Source organism: Desmodus rotundus, chromosome 8, assembly GCF_022682495.2.
Source record: "Desmodus rotundus isolate HL8 chromosome 8, HLdesRot8A.1, whole genome shotgun sequence".
Lineage (NCBI taxonomy): Eukaryota > Metazoa > Chordata > Mammalia > Chiroptera > Phyllostomidae > Desmodus > Desmodus rotundus.
In genome coordinates, this window is record NC_071394.1 from 26,875,652 (window position 1) to 26,898,659 (window position 23,008).

The window sequence follows — 23,008 nt, forward strand, 5'->3', positions numbered from 1 at the left end:
GCGGGAGCAGGTGTGCTGTCATGATGAAGCTGCCAATCACCAGTTGCCCATAGCTGTGACCTTCTGAATCATCCCAATAGTTTCCACAGAGGAATGTTCAAGCTTAACACAAAATTCGATGCACAAGATTCGATAACACATGATTCATTGTTCTGCTGCCTCAGTCATTTTGAATGTGATGGCCACACAGTACACATGCTCACTCAACAACTGGCCCCACTGACTAGTAGAGTGAAGTCATCATTGTTCACTTACACACACTCCAGTCCACCCTCCTTGGCTGCCAGGTTACATCAATGTTGCATAAACCATTCTCATTATATTAATAATGGCTGGAATTTTCCCAGATAGACCTTGTATAAGTATTGTTATACAGACATATGTATACGTATACATAATTGATATAAATCCAGCTACCTGTAAGAATCTTAGGTTTAACCAGTATGATGTATGTTCAGTTAACACATGGAAATAAAGTATGATATACAGTTCTCCTATTTTCTCCCTTAACCTGCTATTATACAGGTGCTGGGGTCATGGACCCACTTTCCCTCCGTGGGTAGGTAGGTGGACTTGTTGACGTAACACCTCTGGAAAGCCTGATGTTCCCCAAGCTACTGTGAAGCAAATCTGGGAATCAACTCTGTAGTTGAGCTGCGATTAGAACTTTTCTCCAAGTGGTTGCCATTTGCAATATGTATGTTTAGTAACTGCCAGTTAACTTGTTTTATTAGTCATTTTTGTCCTGCTGAAAATCAGATTCTAAACTTCCCTTGACTGGGACCCAAAAACAGTAGATTCACATCACCTCTTTCTCTGCACACTAGACCCTATTACAAGGACTGGAGCTCCCCAGAAATTCCGCTGGGACCAGTTTCCGGTGAGAACCAGAGCACCCACGTGCGCAGCAAAGCCAGCTCATGGGCCATTTTCAGCCTGCGGCTCTCAGCATCATCACCCCCGACAACTGCTGCATGCAGAACCTGTCACATACGTGCTCACGTGGACAGATGGAAAAGCCATCAGGAAGCGCGGCCAACTCCATGTTCCCATATTTCCGGGAGAGGAACCACATTCAGAGCAGGGCAAAAGTCCTAGGGTCAGTGCCTTTAATTCAACGGAATTGATTTAGATATTCCAGATAATCCCTCTTCCCAGATATTGCACAAGCAAAGCTCATGTGGTTAGCTAAAGGCTTTGCCCTACAAAAGGACATGTGCCAGGACTAGAATGAAGATCCAAGTTCACCATGTACTTTTTCTAAAGCTCCAATTTTTCTTGTCTGGAAAATTATTATGTAAATGACTTACTCCTGAAGAATACAACAAATAGCTAGTATAAAGCAACTTATATGCCAAATACAATTACACCTCAATAAAGGGGGGGGAGCACAAGTATAAGGATTAAAAGCCATTTCATAAGGGATTATTGGTTAGCCATACCTTCTGTTAATTGAGCACATCTTATTATGGGGTGATGAGCACAATACACCTAACTTCTTAACATTTTGGGGGGATCACTGATGATAGGATTGAGACCAGTGTAATAAAGGAGAGAAGTGTTTTCCATTCCATCTCCCCCCATCCTGAGCCCTCAGCAGCCTGGTGGACGCTGACCACACACCGCAGGAGGAGGGATGACCAGGAAGCATCCAGAAAAGTAGAGCGATCTCCCTTGCTGAGTTTTCTTTTGTTTTGCATTTTAAGATCACTTTGGCCACAATTTTCCCACTGAGGCTTGGAACCTTTTTGTTTTTTCGCAAATTAAGATCACTTAGCTCTTTTCAAATTCTCTTTGAGGGTGAAATCATGGTGATTTCTCACTTAGATATATAACATAAAATTTGCTTCCCAATTGTCCATGGGGGTGTGTGCAAGCTGTAATCTTAGCACATACCCTAGACCAAGACCTGGCTTTGGAGAGCATGTCAGAGCTTCAAACGAAGCCTGCATGTGCTTTCCCTACCTAGGACCCAAAGAGGCTCAAAATCTCAGGCCTTACCACAATTTAATCAGCTCTGCCCTTTATTCTCATTACAACTTTTGTGAAATTTTCAAATATGAGCATGTTTGCCTGTAGACAGAGAGCTTATGCCAGTTTTTTTAGGAGTATGAACAGCAGCAGAAACAAAGGTGCGTGTCTAGAAGAGGTGAGAGAAGTGATGCTGGTGAACGTGAGTGTATCAGGAGAAAAGCTGGCTGGCTGGGGGCCATTTGCAGGTGTATGGGGAGTGAATCTATAGACTAATTCATGCCGTACCGCTTAGAGGTCACTTGAAGGATTTCAAGAGTTGCCTACCTTTATAAACATCGTGCGCTGGCTGATGTCTTCTGTTCTTGATGGCTGTGCTGTTGGGAAGGTCACGCCCCAGCAACACCACCTGAAGAGTGAAGTCGTCACTGGCAGGAGTGATAGGGGGTCTTCTCCCAGGGTTTGCATTGGGCGAGGCCACTCTGGCAGCTGGAGTTCAGACTTTATGCCCCCAAATGAATGTTTTGATCCAGAAGTGATTCAAACCCCTAAACTCTTTCTAAATAAAGACAGGCCCAGCAACCCCCAAAGGGGCTAATAGTCCCTCTCCTCTCACAGAACTGCTAAGGAATGTGTCATTTTACAAAGTAAGTTTTGAATTTTGTTTTGCACTAACCTGGTTCCTTTTTTCTTCATGAAATACACTGTGGATGCATTTCAATACTGTATTTTCTCTCTCATATTCTGAAATATATTGATGATGGTCTCAATGTCTTAAAAAAATTAACAGTACAATACTTCTGTTTTCACCACCCTTAAATAAGGGATAAACTGCCTGACTTCACCTTACACGGATGCTGCCTTCGTGCGTGCATACGGATCTCTCATCCTCTTAGCATTATCTCCTAACTACTAACTTTGCCAGCATGCAGAGGGCTCACCGACCATTCCCCACACACTCACTCATTCTCCCACTGGGGTCTCTCTTTGCCTTTTATGTGCGTGCCCCCCAATTTTGCCTCCACTCGGTCGTACTCTTTCTTCAGAGTGCCTGATCTCCTTGGACTTTCTTGACCACACCTCCCCCACAACTTCCTCTCACATACAGGCCCACACTACACACTACACACCTGCTACATGCTGTCTGTGATTACTCGCTCCTATGTATCAAGTTCAACCAATGACCTACATAACACCAAGTGCATACAGTTCAACCTAATATATGTGTCTTCTCACCCCAAATACAAATTTCTTTGCATTTCTAGTAACTACAATAGTCCCTTAGACAAGAGTAGGTGTTTGCCATTAAAAAGAAACAGGCCTCAACTAGTCTTAAATGGGCCAAATAGCAGATAAACTTCCATTTGCATCTAAAAATGCATCCTAACCCAGTAATACACTTACGACGGATGATATAGGATGTTTATGATTCTCCCTGCCAACATTTCTATAGCCTAAAATATAAATATAACATTTTTATTTACTGTTTACTTTTAAAACTTTATGGTACTAGAAATTATGACTAGAGGCATTGCTTCATAAGTGCGGTATAGGGCTTTAATAGATTCTACACTTCAAAAATATGATTCACAGAATTTCCATTAGTAAGTTCTATAGTCACTGGAGTGTATTTCATATTTGTGACATGATTAGTTATACAACTGAGTTAGGAAAGAACATCCCAATATTATACTTCATCGAATTATATTACATAGATTTTTCTGTCCTCTCTTACAGCAGTCTTAACTCTATATATGATTATATTAATTATTATGATAAACTGGATAAGAAAAAATCTGGTGAAAAAGTATACATATTTTTGAATCTGAGAGACTTATAAGGCATCTGATATTGATACCCATTGATTCCCAAAATAAAAATATTCATAATAGCAAAATGACTACTGAACTGAATTTAGTATTCTAAGGATGTAATCCAATTACAAGAGTGGAGAAACAGAGAACTGGGAAGCCTATTACTTTGAGTACATCCATATTGGTACGCTCAGAACTACATAAGGAAAAAATCAGAATTTCATCCGCTCCTTGCCCAGGTGCTATGGACACATCAGAGAAAAACGGATTTCGTTTTCTATGATTCCATTTCTTAGAGGCACATTCTCTTCAGCTGATGAGTCATATCTTCAGAACATATAAAAGGCTTCACGGGACCAGGTAAACATCCACGGGTGGGAGGGGGTGGCTGGAGAACAAGCTTCTTCATACTAATTGATTTGGATTTGCCACTGGTCATTAATGAGGCAAAACCAAACTGTATAACTCTGGCTACTGTTTCTTTTTCATCTTCAGTGTAATAAAGTTCTGACGTAGTCTTGTTGAATAGGGTCCATCTTAATGTCACAACAATAGGAAGGGGTCAAATTTCTTTCGCTGATGGTAGGAAGCTCACTTTTAACAGTGAGCACTTTCAGGCCAGCCTTAGAGGAAATTTTAAAAAGCGAGACTCTCTCTTCAAAGGCCTTCTTCCTTTATGGTTCCCAAAACACAGTCAACTTCAGCTATCTTAATCTTGCTTATTCTTGGTAGAAAACTAGAATAGTCTTTCTGTTGTGAAGTAAACAGAGACGTTAGAAACATATATGGGAGACATAATTTCCATAACAGTAGTAACAATAAGAACGTCAAGGATTTTAATATTTAAAAGGCAACATAAAGTAACATGTGTTTAAACAAAGATTATTAATTTTTATCCTTAGTTACATTTAGGGCTGACAGTGCCCCCTGCTGGCCTGCCGAGGTAGCCATTTTCAGACCACCTCTAGGTGCTGGGAGGTCTCTAGGAAACACTTGAATCTGCCCCTCTTATCTTTTTCCCCCATCTTAGAGCCATGACACTTATAATCTTTAACTCTATCTCAAATCTTTAGTGCACATTCCACACAAATACAAAAATTTTTAAAGTATATATTTATTTCAAAACATTTTAAGAGCTTCTGGTTGTTACAAACCTCCAATGAGTGAGAAATCGGCCTTCAATATCTTCAGTATTTATAAAATCTCAGAGACAAAGGCCATGGAGAATAAGCTTTGGCCCTGGTGAAATACATGTGGGGCACCTCAATGGGCAGATCAGCTAAAATTTTGTTTTTCTGTGAGGGGTTTGTATTGATGGAGAGACCCCATGACAGAGTTAAAGGAACAAACTTCATTTGCTAGACAACAAATACAGACTCGCTGGGTTTGGATACGTGCTCCACCACTCACTAGCCGTGAGAACTGTCTGCGTGTTTTCAGCTCCCTTGGCTATAAACCGAGGCTAACAATCATACCCGGGTCGTAACGCGGACTAAAGAGATCACACATGGAGAGTAATCGGGCAGTGCCTAGTGCAGAATAAGCTCTATAGAAAGATTTGCAGTAAGGTATAGAAATGTCTAATCAGTATGTTGTAGGCCTGAAATTAATATTCTATTGTATGCCAACTGCACTCTGATAAAAAATTATAAATAAATAATAAAAATGAAGGGGAAAAAAGAGAAACATGTGCTAAAGTAAGTTGGGATTCAGTATGGTGGGACACCAGGCCCCCTTCTGACTTGCGGGCCCTGCCCTGGGCATGAAGGTGGTCTGAAAACCTGCCTGTTTGGCCTGGCTGTTCCTCCGAGAGGAGAACTGAATCAGCCTCACGCTGACGGCAGCTGTGCTGCATGTTCTGTTGCCTGCTGTCCTAGGACAGCGGCCCACAAACCTGAACGTGCATCAGACTGAAGGGAAGGGTTTGCTGGACACAGATGGCTGGTCCCCAGGTCCAGAGTTTCTGATCCGGCAGGTCTGGGGCCCGAGAATTGTAGTTTCTAGCACATTCCCAAGGGGTGCCGATGCTGCTGGTCTAGGGACCACCACACTTTCAGAACCACTGTTCTAGAGCAATGGTCGCAATCCTGGCCATACAGTAACCACCTGGGGGCTTTTAACAATTCTGCTGCCAGGCCCCGGCCAGCCATCATTGGTTTTTAGATATCCCCAGGTGATTCCAATGTGCAGCTGAGGTTGAGAATTACCCCTCTGCATCATGACTATGCTGCTGAAATGGGTGCATTTACATGATGGAGTAACTACCCTGTATGGTTTTTTTAAAGATTTTATTTATTTATTTTTAGACAGAGGGGAAGGGAGGGAGAAAGAGAGGGAAATAAATGTCAAGGTGTGGTTGCTTCTCATGCACCCCTTACTGGGGACCTGGCTCATAACCTGGGCATGTGCCCTGAATGGGAATCGAATCGGCAACCCTTTGGTTCACAGGCGGGCGCTCAATCCACTGAGTCATACCAGCCAGGACTACCCTGTACATTTTATAGTTAAAGAAATTAAAGCTTGGTGCAGTGTTTCCCATCGAGCAGCTTGTTATACACTCTGATGCAGGGCCCCGACCCCAGACCTACTGCATCAAATCCACTGGAGCGAGGCCCAGGAGTCTGCACTGTAATAAGTACCTCAGGAGCCCATATACACACTTAATTTTTTTTTGCCTGAAGCCACATAGCCAGTAGGTGATGGAGTTCTCATCTTGTGTCTCTGGATTCTGCATCCAGAAATGTTATTATAAAAGAGAGAAAGCTTTGTATTTAGCCTGTTTTAATTTTTTTTCTGAGTTTATTAACTTAAGAAAAGACCCTATATACGTATATATTTATAAATACTATCCCTAAACACTAAGTATTTTTATATACACAGCAGATCCAGTGACAGGAGTTGGACCCACAACAAATTCCATTCAAAAGCTACTAAGAGGTGAACTGGATTTCATTCACCTTCTCTAGGATTTGAACCTAGAAAGGAAGAGTTAGCCAAGGGAGTTAAGGGCACAGTTCTAGAGTCAGATTGCCTACCTCCCTCCACCACTGACTACCATGCAACCTGGGGCAAGTCGCAGCACCTCTGTGCCCCTCAGGGGACTTCAGGGTAGTGGGGAGGATGCATGCATTCATCCACAGAAAGGGGCTCAGAACGGTGCCTGACAACAATGAGAGCCTACTGACGCTTTCTGTCATGATTTCTACTGTTACCGTTATCTGCACAGCAGACCTGCATGCTCCAAAAAGTGTTTTATAAACTTAAACATTGTTTTACACAGAGTACACTGTGGAAAATCCATGAAATTAAAATATACAAACTAGAAAGTATTATCCAAAACATGCACGGGGTGTAGAAGGTAATCATTAAAGAATGTTGTGTTCTTAAACATTTTTTATGTAAAAACTCAGAAAAACATTTCTCCTAGTCCTACTGGCTGCTACAAAAAAATAACACCATACTTCTCCGACACCCTCCGATTGGCCTAATCTACATGGAAGAGCTCTTTAAAAGGAGAATTCTGGCTTATTATTAAAAGGATGACTTTGGTTCCTTAAAGGGTGAAAAAGGGAAGATTTATCAAAATGATAGTGTATCAATTACAAAATTTTATTCACAGACCTGGCTTCGTTGAATGTTGTATTTCTTACTTTTGCCTGGTTCTGGAACTTCAATCTGCTAAAGAGATTAGTAAAATGTCAGCCAGCACAGCCTGGAGAAGGAAGCACACAAATAACCCCTTTAACCAGCACACACGCCTTCCCCAATAATCCTCTCAGTGGCCCCAAAGGCAGCCAGTCAGCAGGCCTACCCGCTTGTCGTCTGCATATTGCCCCTTCATTTGCAAGTGTCTAAATGGTATAGTAATTGAGTTGCCAAAAGTTAAGTGAAGCTACATATTTAATCTTGGTGGTTGCCTACAGATAGTGTGATTTAACACATTCTAAAAGGACTTCACACAAAATAAAATGAACTTCTAAATCCTGAAATAATCCACGGAACTCCAATCCATATGCTAAATCAAAGCCAAATGGGGCTCTGATTAATCAAAAGACACCATTAATCAAGGGAAGAATCACACTGCAGTGCAAGGCGCTTGCATCTACCTCAAGTATAAGGTAAACTTAACCTTCAGCGTTCCGGCAAGAAATAGATGGCGCCCTCTTGGGGTGATTGAAGAGAGTTTTTAAAAGGAACAATTTCATGGAGGTGTGGTGGGCAGGATTAAAGTGAATCAATGAAGGGCTGTTGGAGCCTCCAGGGACTAGGGTGTGTACTCCTGGGGGAGGGGGCAGCGAGGGAGGGTGATTCTTCCCACCTCTGGGCCTGAAGGGGAAGGGGAGCAGCAGCTGGGACTGGAAGGGGAGTAGCTGCAGCTGCAGGAAGGAGAGGCCACCCACAGGAGCGGAACCCTCGATACAGTCTGGCTCCTGCAGAAACTCAGCAGGGGCAGAGTGGGAAAAACAAAAAAACCCATCTCGCTTTTCTCCCATGCTGCCACTTCATTGGGTTTCCCCTTTGGTGAGCATGGCCCAAGGTCAGAGGGCAAGGTCACAGCGCACAAAGGTCAGTCTCCAGGGCACAGAGAGGATGGACGAGTGGAGAATGAACCTAGAGTGGCAAAGAGCGTGTCTGGCACAGCCAGTAAACTTGACCTAGGCAGTGTTTGGAGGAAAGAGACTTACAGGAAAAGAGAACTACTATTAAATAATTATGTGCATGTCTCCACTTGTCATTCTATAACTGTAAATGTCGTTTAACTGATTGCCTTTCTCCTCCAACCAATAAGCTCCTTGATGCTGGATCCTCATTTCTAGCCATTGCGTGGCAAGTGCAGGCATTCATAAATGATAGACAGGGGCGAATTAATTAAGTTGTTGGGTAGTGCTTATTATTCAGGAGACTACGGAGCAGGACATTTCCAAATAAGTGGGGTAGATAACATGACACTGCAAAAGAGTAACTAGGGTTAACTTACCTTTGTTATAAAATACGTTGTTTTGAAGTATGCATAGGACTTCTTTCAGGTTAGTATTCTTAATCAAAAAGTTCATATATATGAGACCAATCTCAGCAATTTAAAAAATCAGTTATTAAGTTTTGGCAATGAGAAATTAATGCTCTGATGTTCTATGTGCTTTACTATTATTATTATTATTATTTTACATTATTACATTATAGTTTGTAGGAGGTCTTGTGCAATGAAATACAGAGTTGAGGAAAAACAGAATTTTTCTCTCTCCTAGTCTCATTCCTCTCCCCCCATATCAAGATAAAATAGAACCCACTACAAATGGTAAGTGATTTCTGATATAATCTGTGTCCTTAACTTATTTCGATAAGGCTTTAAATATTTTATGTACTAGAAGGAATGAAGTTGGGGGGGTAAGCTAATCCTTTTTCATAACGCAGTATGCCTGCACTTTCTCCTTCATCAACACAGAAGTTTCTGTTAATAAGCTCACCACTCTCTCCGGCACTTTCATTTCCCCAGGCTCTAAACCCCTGTCCTCCTGCCATGCTCAGGCCGTCCTCGTGACGGCTGTAACATGTCTGTACTTCTCTTTTCTGAACTGGACAAGCTACTCAAAGGCTGACGACTGCTGGGAATCGGATAGCACTGTCCTTGGTGTGCCCCCTCGTCACCACAAAACAGGGACACACCGTGGCCTTCCACATGGTCTGAGCTTACCCAGGATGAAAGAGAAATGGAGAGAAAAGTAATCTATGTGGTGACGGTAGTTTGGGAAGTGGGTAAGAAGGGGGAGGCCAGCAGGAAGCAGAAGGCCATCTGGTTCTCCCCTTTGTTTTGGTGGCTGCATTTCCCTAGTTTGCAGACTGTTCATCTGCATAAAGTTTCTCCTGTTCATGCACCCCAGATTGGGAATTCCTATTGGCATTAGATCAATGGCAGCGACCTCTTGTTGACAGGGTAACACATGAATTCGTTTGCAGAGACAACAACATAGCCTGTAAAAAGACTAAATTAAATGAACCAGCTCCCTCGCAGCAAGGCGTGGTGGGCCTGTGGGGTGACCAACTCTTGGTGAATGAGCCATAAGCAGAAATTTTGTGGGGGACTTGTCAGACAATGTCGTAGAGAAAAGAGATGGGCCCTTCTTCATACTTTCCTCAGGCTCGGTGCCCGGAATGCGGATGCAGTGACTGGAGCTTGAGCAGGAGGCGAAAGCCACTGCCACGGCAGCAGAAAGGTCTGCGGTGGCGGCTGAGAGCTGCCGCGTCCAGAGACTGCCGGCCTCTGGGCTTCTTTTGGGTGAGAGAGAAACAAACTTTTCTTTTGCCGATGGCACTTATTTTGTTTTCTGTTTTGTTTTGTAATATGTAGCCAAATCAACTCCTAATATACTTTCTTCGAAAATAAAATAATCCTTATAATTCTCTTCCAGCTAAACATAGCAAATATTAACAAACCCCATTTAGGCATTAGCGCAGCAGCATTTTTTTATTCCTTCTGGTTTGCAGTTAATACTGCCTTTAGGAATTTAACGCGGCTTTTTTATTATTGACTGCTTACATGGTTGTTTAGTGCATTTAACTTCACATTTTAATGATCTCGTCATAAACGTTTCAAATCTACCTTTGAAAGCATTGCCTAAAGCATACTAAGCCAATTAACTTTAAGTTGGCACTAAATTTCTTCTTTTACTCCTTCCTTCTCACTTGGATAAAACAGTGCTATTTAATCTGCTTTTAGGGACAATTTGCTTTATTTATGGGGCTCATTTGGTTACGGTTTCCTCAATTTCTCTCTTCCTCCCCAGGCTCTTCACGATTATCAAAGTCTTGGCATCTACTCTGCCCTGCAGAAGAAACCCCCCTGTACCCCAGTCTACACGAGCCTTCTGTATGTGACATGCACCAGTTCGAACTTTATGTGGGAGGAAATGCCACTGCCGTACATTTGTATGGCTCCATGAAGCTTCACAGAATGAATTGTTCTCATCAACTGTACTTTGAAGGGAGGCCCAGGATCAGTTGAAGTTCAAACAGCTGATCTGTTTTTTCTCTGCCAGGGTCCCATTCTACCCAGGGGTTTGTAGATGAAATTCCACAGTGAAATGGGGACCCATCCCTACAACATCCTCTTGAAAACCTAATATTCAAGAGGAAGGCTCTTAACTTGTCCTTTTGAGAAGAAAAATAAGAAATTAAAAAAAATGTTTTGTGGAAATAAAACTTGTTGAGTATTTGGATAAAGAAATATAAACACTGACTAATACGCTGATTTTGTGATCAACCACGAGGATAAACTATAGATTTCAGTTTCTGTGCAGCTCTAAGGAATGTAGTTCGCGTGGTCGCTTTTCTTGAAAACTTTAAGTAGATACTCTCTGCTACTATTGAGCCAACTCTAGCTATTCGTTGTACAAGTATTTCCTTGCATCAAGTAGCTCACATCTTATTTAACCACATTTGAGGGCACTTCTCCCTTTTAAATGGGCCTACTTCAGTTAATTACTTTTCTCTTTCTTCTTCTTCTTTTTACATCCATAATAATTGGAGCCTAAGGGGGTACATCCTGCCTAAGAGGTTAGATTTCATTACTGTTTTTAAAACAGCGTCCTTGATTCTTTTATTGCTGTGATTTGCTACGGGAGCACATTTTGAATTGTTTCAACACCAAGAGGCAGTGGATTTTTATTTTCCCTGGGAAAATATTTTCGGTTCTGGAAGAGAAATAAGGGTAAAATGAAACTATTTTCTTAGAAAAAAGCTGCAAAGTCAAGAGAGAACAATGTTAAACTAAGATGTCATCCATCCTCATATAAAGGACTAAATTTAAATGAAAACATTAGGGAACACTTCCAAATGTTGTCTGTTGTACTTTTAAAGATAACAGTAATATTCTGTAAAAGAATTATGTTTATAAATGTCAGGCATTACTATTTGTAATCATAAAAAAATTAAACTATATTGTGTTATTAGGAACATCCTTATATCGTGGTGGTAACAAAGCAAGTGGAAAAATAACTCTATCTCAGTAACTTTTTTTACAGCCTGCCACCAACCTTTTCAGTGAGTTACTAGGCCTTTTATTAAAGGGATGTCGACTAGAAAAACAAAGTTTAATTTTATATTGATCAAAAATTACCGGCTTGAGATCTTATTTTACTTGATGGCCTCTCCTGGCTGCTTAAGACACTTTATTTTGGCACAGTGGAAGCATCAGGAGGCTGAGGGTTCTTCCTAGAGACAAAACTGTAGAGCTTGTTTAAGATCGTTGCTGCTGTTAAAGGCCTTTCAAGACCCTGACTTTACAATAGAGCTTTTATGGTAAATCCAGATTCTTCCCTTTGGGGGAAGGCAAAAGACAAGGATACAGTGTAGAGGTTAGAGAATTCTCCGCAATCCAAGGGTGATTCTTGTCGGAAAAATAGCTTGAATTCTAAAGATGGAGCTCCCAGAGGGCAGAGAAGCTCCGTGCTGGGTCTCCCTCTCCAGGTCCAGGGAGCAGATGAGGGTCGTTCAGTGCATGCCGATGGTGGGAACTTAGGTGAAAACCAGACGCAGATAAGAGCACTCACCATTTCTGGATTCTCTGCAGCTAGCTTTGCCATCTTTTCCGAGATCATTTTTTTCAAGCAGCTGCTCAGCAAAAAAGCCTAAGAAATACAGAAATAAAGAAATCTCTCAGCTAAAGAGATCTTTTTTCTCCTCCTTCCCTCTCCACACCACTGGGCAGATTGTGAGCTCTGCCCTCCAACAGTATGAATTTAGATTTCCTTTTTAATTTCCATAAATTTGCATAAGATGTAATTAACAAGTAATGAAAAGTTTTCTCAATTATATGGATATATTTACAGTAAATTCTTAAAAGACAGGTGAAAATGGCCAGGATCTCATTTTTTTTCTATTACTTTGTAAGCATCTCATATTTTACAAGCAACAAATAATAAAAATTGCTTATTATTATAATCACATGAGCTGATACTGGTCAATCTTGTAATTAACTGCATGCATAATAACTAAGAGACCTGGGCATAAATAGCCACCTATCTGTTTAAAAGAATATGGCTTCTACAACTCTTGATGGCTTTTACTGAAACTAAAAAAAAAAAAAAATCATTGTTTTTCTTCACTTTTTTATTTTTCTGGTATCTTTCATCATTCACTTTCAAAACTGACCGTTGTCCCCAGTAACGCCTGTGGCTTTACTGTTGGTTCACGGTGGTTAGTCCAAGACACACGTAACACGTCGTGCAACACAAAAAAAACTAGGGCTTCCTTGTTCCAAGATCTGCACACCTATTTGCCAAATGTAAGGTTCCCTGTGATTTTCCCAGTTGCTCCTTTCCTACTAATCCTTTCCCTCTCTTGTCCTGCTCTCAGTTCCTGCTTGCTCGCTCCTCTCTGGGCCCTACCAACGCCTGAGGTCTCGGCTTGTGCGCAAGAATGGTCACTTTATGGGAGGGTGGGGAGAGTGAAGGGGGAAAAGAGAGAGAAAACTCAGGTTGGGGGTGTAGCCCATGTGGAAAACTACTGGAGGACAGTTCGTAGAAATAATTAGAGGGAGAGAGAGCTCCCTAGAGGGAACAGCCCAAAGTCTTGCGGGACTGTAGCACATGACGGGAATTCATTGAATTGTAAGGAGAGAGAAACGTGGGAAGAGGGAAGAAAGCACTGCCGCTCACGAGGAAGAGAGCTCCTGGTTCTGGTGAGGACTAACCCTGCTCATCGGGCAGAAATGCGACCTACACAAAACCAGGTTACGAAATAGTTCAAAAACAGCCCTGAGCTGATGCAGCGAGGAAGGCTGTTTAATGATGTCCCACGAGGCTCGGATTGATTTCATATCGCTACACAATGTACATACGTAGATGTGGAGGTCAGGACTCTGCTATGAACAAGGAAAGGTTTACTAAGCATAAAGGGACTGAGCTTTTGTTTAAAGAAAAGATCCGGGCCCAAGCCCTCATTTGTATGTGTTTGCAAGGCACACGAGCCACATTTTGCCTTTTTCCAAAAGTAGTTTCTGAGTGCATTTCAATAAATCCACACTCCAAAGGAAATAAGACCTTACTAGGAATCCTTTACAAGAGTGTATTTATTATTCCTCTGTATAGTGATTTAAACTCCTTTGCTACAGACTAGATTAAAAGACCATAATAAAATGTAACTATTGCACTTAGCATTCTAGGGGAGGGAGGGCGGTTTCACTCCCAACATCTCTCTATGCGTCTCCAAGGACTGCAAATCTTGCCTCAGCAAACATCCTATCATTTTCCTAAGAATGTTTCATATTATGGAGTAGTTTCAACAGAGACCAAATGGACCGCAAAACCTAGAAGAGTTACCATCTGGCCCTTTGAGGAGAAGCTTCCTGACCCCTGGTTTAAGCCACTGTCAGTGGGTCTTCTGTTCTTTGGTGACTAAATTCATTTCTAATTGATATGAAGGCTGTGGTGACTAGGAAAATAAAACAAAACAAAAAAGAGTATCACAGCCCAACGAGAGGGTGCACAGCATATACTCTAGTAACTAGAAAGAGTTCAGGTAATGTGCTGTGTCCACCCCAGCAAGCAAGAGAACGTCCAGCACAGGTTTTCATGCTCTTCCCTGAGAACTCACCTGTTTGGTGTAAATGACAAACCACTGCCAGCGACTACCCTCGCTGTACTGAAACCTGAGCTCCAAGTTCTGGTTGAGCGTTCGCTGGGGCCCATCCATATCCAGCAGAGTCCCCTACAGAGGAAAAGATATTATTTGATATTCAATAGCAATGTAAGTGGCACAGGGTGCCAGGCATGCGGGGGGTGAGAGCAGAGGCTTAGAGAGGCAAGCTAGGGCCACATTTTGAAAGCTTGGTAGAAAGCACCTGTGGTTTTTGCTATACAGCATCTCTCCTCTTTCTCCTAGCAATGCAGTCGCGTATGCCTAGGGAAAGCCATCTCGCATCCACTACGGCTATGTAGGTAGAACTGTCAGGAAAGCTGCCTTCCTTAAGGGTGTCCCCTGACGCAAACTCAGATCCACTGAACAAATACTCTCCGTGCCCTCATTTGATCCCACGGCACAGAGACCCAAGGAGGATGTCCTGATAAAGGATTCCTAGGAACCTTGAGCTCCTTTGGCTCCTGGCATTCCTAAGCCTCTGCTTCAAACTTTCCTTTAAATCAGTGGGTTACCCTGTCTTCCTCCAATACGATCCTTTTTCACTGGAGCACCATGTTGGTTTCTATTCCTTGCCACCGAAGAACCCTAACTATCACAGGTTTTATAAGTGAAGTTAGGAGTCTGGGCCTTATCTCAAGAGCAGTAGGCATTTATTAAAAGATTCAAAAGCTATACAATGATTCAACTTGATTTATATTTTGGATATATTGGTCTGACAGCATCAATGTAAAAACTGAACTGGAAAACAGTTGTTTTCGGACATTGACCAACAGGTAATATGGAACTGTTAACGCAGGGAGAAAAAAAAAAGCAAGTGAGGTGAGCCCTACAATTCCCCAGCTTACTGCCTGGAGGAGTTTCCAGGATGCAGCACAAGGAGGGGGAACCCACATATAGCCCAGGGGTCATGCCAACTTGAGAAGAAAGAGCTAAACATTTGAAGACGTTGAGGTTAGAATTAGTGGGCCAGAAGGTCAAAGACAAGGGCTTTAGACTGAGAAAGAGCTCCAGAGGTCTCCTTTCTAATAACAACCTGTGCATGTGAGGCTGGAGAAAGAGCCACTGAAAAGCAGTAGGCTGAACAATACCAGGAACTCACAAATTCGGTTGGAAATGGTTTGCGTTTCTATCAGCCAGAGTAGAGAGACCATAATAAACAAAGTGTCGAGAGAGAGCTAATGAGTAAAAGACTAAATAAGCCCTGAAGACTGCTCTTGACTTATCTCCAGAAAGCTTAAAAGCAAGCCAACAAATAAATAAATAGATAAATAAATAAATAAAACAAAACCCAAGAAATTTCATTGCATACCAGAACGAGGTTTAATACACTTTAAAGGAATACAACAAAATCCAGCATTCAACAATGCGAAATTCACAGTGTTTGGCACACCACAAAAAGTGACCTGGTGTGCAAAGTAGGAGAGAAGTGTGCTGTGCAAACAGGAGAATAATCAATCAGTAGAAACAAACTCAGGAATGACAGAGATGATGGAATTAGTAGACAAGAATACTAAAATAGTTACTTCGAATATACTCCACACACTCAAGAATTTAGAGAAAAACACATCATAATCAGGAGAACAATGGAGATATGAAAATGACCCAAATGGAATTTGCAGAGATTAAAAAGACAATACAAGAAACAGAAATACATTGGACAGGGAAAGCAGCACTACACAATAAAAGATCCATAACCTTCAAGCCAGAGCAAGAGAAACTGCTGACACTGAAGCACAGATAGAACAAAGACGGAACCAAAACTACAATGAGATCCCACTTGGCATCCATTAGGGTGGCTGTGATTTTAAAAGCCAGATAATAAGAAGTACTGTCAAGGATGTGGAGAAATCAGACCCTCCTGCTGGCAACGTAAGATGGAGCAGACGCTCTGGGTAACAGCCTGAAATTTCCCCGAAACCTAATCATAGCGGGACCCCTAGGGCAGAGTGCCAGCAACCTTGCCCCTAGGTTTAAGTCCGAGGGGGGGGAACACACGTCCACACAAGACTTGCACACACGGGCTGACGGCACTGATTCATAACCACTGAAAGGAGGAAGCGACCCAAATGTCCATCAATAGACCAATGGATAGACCAGGTGTGCTATATTTACACAGTGAAACACTATTTGACCACAAAAAGGAGTAAAGCACTGATATGCACCGCAACAAGGATGAACCCTGGAAACGGTGAGTGGAAGGAGCCAGTTACAAAAGACCCAATACGATGCCATTAACAGGAAGTGTTCGGAATAGGCGAATCTAGAGACAGAAAGTAAATTACTGATCTCTTAGGGCTGGTGGGAAGGGGGTGTGGGGGGGGGTAGGGAGGAAAGAGGTAAAGGGTGTGGGGCTTCTTTCTGAGGTGATAAAAATGTTCTAAAATTGATTGTGGGGATAGGTGCACAACTCTGTGAATGTAAGAAATGCCATTAAAATGTACACTTTATATGGGTGAACGGTATGGTATGTGAATTATATCTCGATAAAACTATTACAAAGGAAGAGAATCATTGCGTGGTACTGGTGGAGAAACAGAGACATAGATCAATGGCACAGAATAAGCAGAAACAAACCCACACGAACATGCCCAACTATGTTTGGTACACGTACAAAAGCAGTTCCACTGAGGAAAGAAAACCTTCTCAGTGAGTGGGCCTGCAGCAATCGGACCTCCATAGGCAAGAAAGGAAGTTCTAAATTTCTAAGTTCTTGTTCTAAGTTTCACACCCTATACAGAGATTAACTAAAAGCGGATCATAGACTTAGATGAATAACCTGTAACTACAAAACCTTGAGGAATAAACCTTAGGGGGGAAAAAAACTTCAGGGGCTAGAGTTTGGCCAAGAGTTCTTAGACTTGACACCAGAAAACACAATCTACAAAAGGAATAACCGATGAATTATACTTCATAAAAATTAAAAACTTTTGCTCCTCAAAGACCTGTTAAGAGGACAGAAAAAACTAGAAAGTATTTGTAAACCACACACCTGACAAAGGACTAATATCCAGAATTAAGTACTGTATTAAGTACTCTCAAAACTCAACAGGAAACAAACAATCCAGCTAGAAAATGGGCAAAAGATATGAAAAGATGACACGCAGTTGGCAAATAACCACCTGAAGAGGTGTTCAACATCGTTAGCCTCAAGGGAAATGCAAATTAAAACCACGATGAAAAACCATTACACGCTCATCAGAATGACTACAATAAAAAATAGCGAGCGTGCCAAACGTTGATGAAGACACAGGGAAACTACATCACTCGCGCGTTGCTGGTGGGAATGTAAAGTGGTACAGCCGCTCTGGAAAACGATTTGGTACTTTCTTAAAAAAAACTAAACATTCAACTCCCACATGACCCAGCAATTGCACTCCTGGGCATTTATCCCAGAGAGATGAAGCCTGGTGCCCAGACGAAAGCCTGTACGTGAGTATTTACAGGAGCTTTACTCAGAATGACTAAAAACTGAAAACAAACAATACCTTTCACTGGGCAAGTGGCTAAACAAACTGTAACCATTTCATACCATGGAACACTACTCAACAATAACAAGAAACAAACCACTGATACACACAACAACCTGGATGAATTTCCAAAGAATTATGCTGAATTAAAAAAAAAAAAGTCAGTCCCAAAAGGCTGCATACTATAGGATTCCATTCATGTAACATTCTTTTCTTAATTTTTTTTAAATTTGTTGATTTTAAAGAGAGAGCAGGATGGAGAGAGGAGGAGAAAGAAAGAAACATTTGTTTTTTCACTTATTCATGCATTCATTGGTTACTTCTTGTATGTGTCCTGAGTGGGGATTGAACCTGCAACCGTGGTTTATTGGAACAAGTCTAACCAACTGAGCTGCCTGGCCAGGAAACATTCTTTTTATAAAAAAGATGATCAATTCTTAGCTTTTGTTTATATTTTTGCCCCCTAAGAAGAGTGAATTCTTATTATTCACAGCAGTCATGCTCCATAAAAGTCACCATAGACACTGAGTTACCAAATACTGAATCACAGTACAAGAAGAAATACAGGGTTCGGTTCCCAGGAGCCCCTGATCACATTTTCATCAACTGATCAACACGTGACCTCATTTTACATGTATTTCTTTTTTAAAACCAGTCTTATTGACGTATAATATACCAAAAACAAAACCTGCGCACAATTAATGCATACAATTTGATGAGTCTGGACACATGCAAACACCCCCCAAACCAAGGTGATAAATATGCCCATCACCTCCAAACATTTCATGTAATGTTCTTGAAATGACACCATGAAAATGGCAAACAGGTGAGTGGTTGCAAGGAGTTAAAGAGGGGTGGGGACGGGAGAAAGTGGGGGAAATTGTACGAGGCCAACACACGGGATCCTTGTGATGGAAATGTATCAATCCCAATGTCCTGGGTGGCGATATTGTACCGTAGTTTTGCAAGATCAAATAACTGAGAAGAGTGGTTAAAGAGTACACAGGATCACTGCACTACTTCTTACAACTGCACATGAATCTGTAACCATATCAAAGTTGAAAGTTTAACTAAAAATAATTGTTTAAAGCAAAAGTAATTATACTCTAGCATGAGCTTCACAAATGACGAAAAGTGGTTTTTTTGTGTTTTCTTGGGGGGGAACCAAGTATATTTGGAGAAATAATGATGCGCATTAGCCTATTAAAGTTTCTGAGAAGTCTTAAAGTAATGTGATTTGTTTTAGCACATGGACAAAATCAAGGGGGAGGGTGGAGGTGGGGGAGGGAGGTGGGTTCAGCTGGGGTGGGGTGGAGGGATGGGGAGAAAAGTGTTTTTATGCCTCTTGTGAAGTGGTGTATTGAAAGTAGACTGTAATAAGATAAAGATGTATATTAAAAACTCTTAAGTAACCATAAATACATTCTTAATAAAGATATAGCTCATAAAAACCAATGGTGAGATAACCGGAATCATAAAATAAGGCAGGAAGAAACTGATAAAACTCAAAAGAAATAGACAAATGCACGATTATATTTGAAGACCTCAACACTGCTCTCTAGAACTGATGGAAGAAGTAGAGAGAACATGTGTAAGGTTGCAGAGATTTCCACACTATCAGCCACGTGATGTGATTGACATTCGTAGACTGCTCCACCCTCTAGGGGCAGAATAAACATTCTTTTCAGGTACGCAGGAAACATTTACCACAATAGACCAAATTATGGGCCACAAAACAAGTGCCCGTTAGTTTCAAAGGACTGGAGTCATATGACATTATTCTCTCTGACCCCAAGGGGGCAACAGTGGGGCAGGGAGGAGGGTGTAGGGGGCTGCTAGGACCATCTGGGCAGGAGAGGTTGAGACCAAACTGTGAGGGTGCACAGGAAGGAAGTGTTTTGATGGATAGCAAGGTCATAAAATGGGTAGGTCTCCACCAGCAATTAGACACGTAAGGTAAGGGAGAGAGAGAGAAGTCAGAGATAATTTCAACATTTCTGGTTTGGTGATTAGGGGGTGGTGGTGGAAGTCCCACTTACCAAGACGGGGGACACGGGAGGGAGAGCCCCAGGGTGGGCACAAGAGGGAAGGAAAGGCCGAGTGTGACACATTCAGGACACGCCCGGTGAAGATGCCCAGAAGGCAGAAGGAAACACTGGTCCTTCTGAGAGGGACCTGGGTGACTGGTTTCCAAGAACACGTACAGGAAAGACGCTAGAAATAGAACCCAAGAAACACCAGCATTTTCGAAGCGATGGAGGGGAGAGGTGGCCCACAGAAACAGAGGAGGAGGGCGAGCGAGAGGTCTAATACTGTGCCGGCTCAGAAATGCCCTCGGATTCCGCGAACTTAACAACTGGGTGTCATGCTTGCTCTACTAGAAGGTGTCCTCTGCCAGGTAACCTCGGTTTCCTGTGGAAAGGGGATAATCCCACTTAATTCACCAAGTTATTATAAGAATTAAATAATAGATGTGGCAGTGCCCCGCAGAGCACCTGGTGCAATGTAGGCACTCAACAAATCTGACCGTAGGGCTTCTCTTGGGAGGAGACGCGATGTAGGGATGATGCCAAGGGACCCTTAAGTATAGCTTACTGCTCAGCATCTGGATTCCAAGGGGAGAGATCTTGTCAGTTCTAAGTACATATGAGTGCTCTATATATGATAGCTGTTATTTCCACATGCTGTGATTACTGTAGCCACCCTTCAAGCAGCACAGAAGCCTGTTATTGGAAGGTGGGAAGATGGGCATCTCTGCTGCTATGGGTGGGGAGCTCGTACCAGACAGTAAGTACGTTTTGCCACTGGGTGATGCTTACTGTGGCTTAGACACGTGTTCACTTGAGGTACTGACGCAAAAGGCAGACCTGTCTCCCAAATGAACTCGGTCACCCCAAAACAACAGGACTTTAAATCATGAGTGGAAATTGCAATCATGGGTAAGGCAGTGCCGAGATACTCACGAGGAAAGTGACCTGCCAGCACTTCACTCTGCTCATCTGGAAGACGATGTTCTGGGTCTGGTCATCGGGCAGGGTTATGCAGCAGCTGATCTCGTGGTTGCCGACGGAAAGAACCGCGGCACAGCCCGGCTCCGGGTAGTCACAGACACAGGGATCCAGCTGCACGCACCCGTAGTGCCGCACCTCCCGGGACAGCTCCAAAAACTGCTCCAAAGGGAGGTGGGGGGAGGTAGGAGGAAGCAAGAGACCCCTTGAAACAGATGAAAACCTCATGCAAGAGGCTACTGCCATTCTAGAAGAATATGGGAACGCTTTTTTCTTCTGGACAATGAGAGGGAAGGCACTGCCCTTCCTGCTCTGTGACAGTAAGGCCTGGGGAAGTTCATGGTGTGTCCCCAGGGCAGACACCACTCCTGCCTCATTCACCATTGTGTCCCTGCTCCTGTTACTGTGCTCAGTCCATAGCGGGAATAAAAATATTCAGTGTATGAATGATGAAGAAAAGAGTGAATCGAATACGATGATATGATTTGATTGCAGGAAGTTATAAAGGCAAAATAAGCAGAAACTGTACACTTAAAATGCCATCTTTTAAAAAACTAAACTGAGGTCTATGTAGGAGGAAAGTAGTTCATGTGTACAGGCTGCTTTCTGTAATGGTGGTATAAATGTCACAGAAAGAGATTTTGGAAATAGCCATGAAATGAGAGCAAAAGAGTCTGCTTTTTAAGTAGAGTTTCCAGACAGCCCCCAATTACCAAGGGAATACTGATGTGATGTTTCAGGTTCCGCTTTCCCCCTGCTTCTGACTCGACTTAAGAACAGGGGACAGTTACAGTTCACCACTGTGGTCTCGGCCTCCTGTCCTGTTAACGTCTGCTGAGGACTTCTGTTCTTTTAACACAGGGATCGTTAATGATTATATTTAAAAAAGCTGGTATCAGCTCAGTGACTCCACCTTGCTCTTCCAGCTTCCGCCATAGGCCTGGCGGACGGTTTGTGGGATGTGTGAGCACAGAGGGACTTCTCACTTTAACACAGGGTTAAATCAGAAGGACATTCCTTCCCCCACCCCTCCCACCCCCAGTGACAACCTGGTTCTTTCCTGGTCCTTTCCTGAAGCGACCTAGCTTACGACTCCCTTTCATGCCGTGTGTGCTTTTTCCTTTTCCTTTGTTTCTTTCTAGCTCGTCAAAAACATTCTCAAACTACCATTTTGAGAACTAGTTTCTACTTCAACCTAAGCATAAATGAGTCCTCTAAATTTTGTTTGCGTTTTGTTCAGAATCAATGCTGTAGTCGTGAACAATGGCAAAGCATAAAGATTTAAGAAGACACCACAATGAAGCAGAGGCCACTTCTTCTGTTGAAATATGTCTTGTTTGTCAGACTCATATATACTGCTTGGGGGCAGGGCTGTGTGAGTTGGTACCATCTTTATGGAGGCTTCAAAAATGGACGTTTAGCAATATATTCTAAAGGATAACAGGACATGAACTCAGAGACAGAAAATACGGCTGCAATGCCCAGGGACCTTCAGCCAGGAACCGGGCACAAGGCAGGTATGAATCAGACAGAGTCCTGGGCCTCACGGCGCTCGCGGCCAAAGTGATTTACAGCAGCAAGAGCTGGAAACAACCCGACTTCCAGCAATAGGAAATTGGTTTGCTAAATGATGACCATTAAATGGAATACTCTGTGGCCATTAAAAATGTTGAGGGTTTATACTAATTAACTTAATAAAGGACTCACAATATATTGTCTGCATTTTTTTTTAAGAATCTTTAAACAAAAAGCCTTTATTAATGTTATAGTCAGAAAAATCAATGAAAAGTATTCTCATTTTTTAAAAGTCCCATTTTTAGTGCTTGGTGGGTTTGTAAATTATAGAAACAGCCCAATTCTGATATGTTTCTTTAACTTCCTTCCGGTGGAATTTCTTTTGGTGCAATATTCGATTCACCTTTGTTTGGTTGTCTTCTTTCTGGAGAGCCTCTAACGTCTGCCTCTGTGCCGGTGTGGGTTTGGCCCACTCTTTCTGAATGTCCTGAACTGCCTTAAAACAACACAAGTTGTAAAATTAGCACACTTACCAGAAATGAGTTAATCTGACACAAACATACTCAAGTACGAAAAACAGACCCAAGCAGGCATTTGT

General features: G+C 42.4%; 1 protein-coding gene across 1 annotated transcript in view; it reads right to left on the reverse strand.

Annotated features, from left to right (window-relative positions):
* Positions 1-3,529: 3,529 nt before the first annotated feature.
* Positions 3,530-23,008, reverse strand: part of SNX31 (sorting nexin 31) — a 48,063-nt gene continuing 28,584 nt past the window's right edge. Inside the window, exons 9-14 of the mRNA XM_053930453.1 lie at positions 22,814-22,906; positions 20,851-21,054; positions 14,376-14,489; positions 12,332-12,409; positions 7,407-7,463; positions 3,530-4,535 (exon numbers count right to left, since the gene is read on the reverse strand). Of these exons, the coding sequence (XP_053786428.1) occupies positions 4,443-4,535; positions 7,407-7,463; positions 12,332-12,409; positions 14,376-14,489; positions 20,851-21,054; positions 22,814-22,906 (639 nt within the window). The 3' untranslated portion in view covers positions 3,530-4,442. The remainder of the gene's footprint in view (positions 4,536-7,406; positions 7,464-12,331; positions 12,410-14,375; positions 14,490-20,850; positions 21,055-22,813; positions 22,907-23,008) is intronic.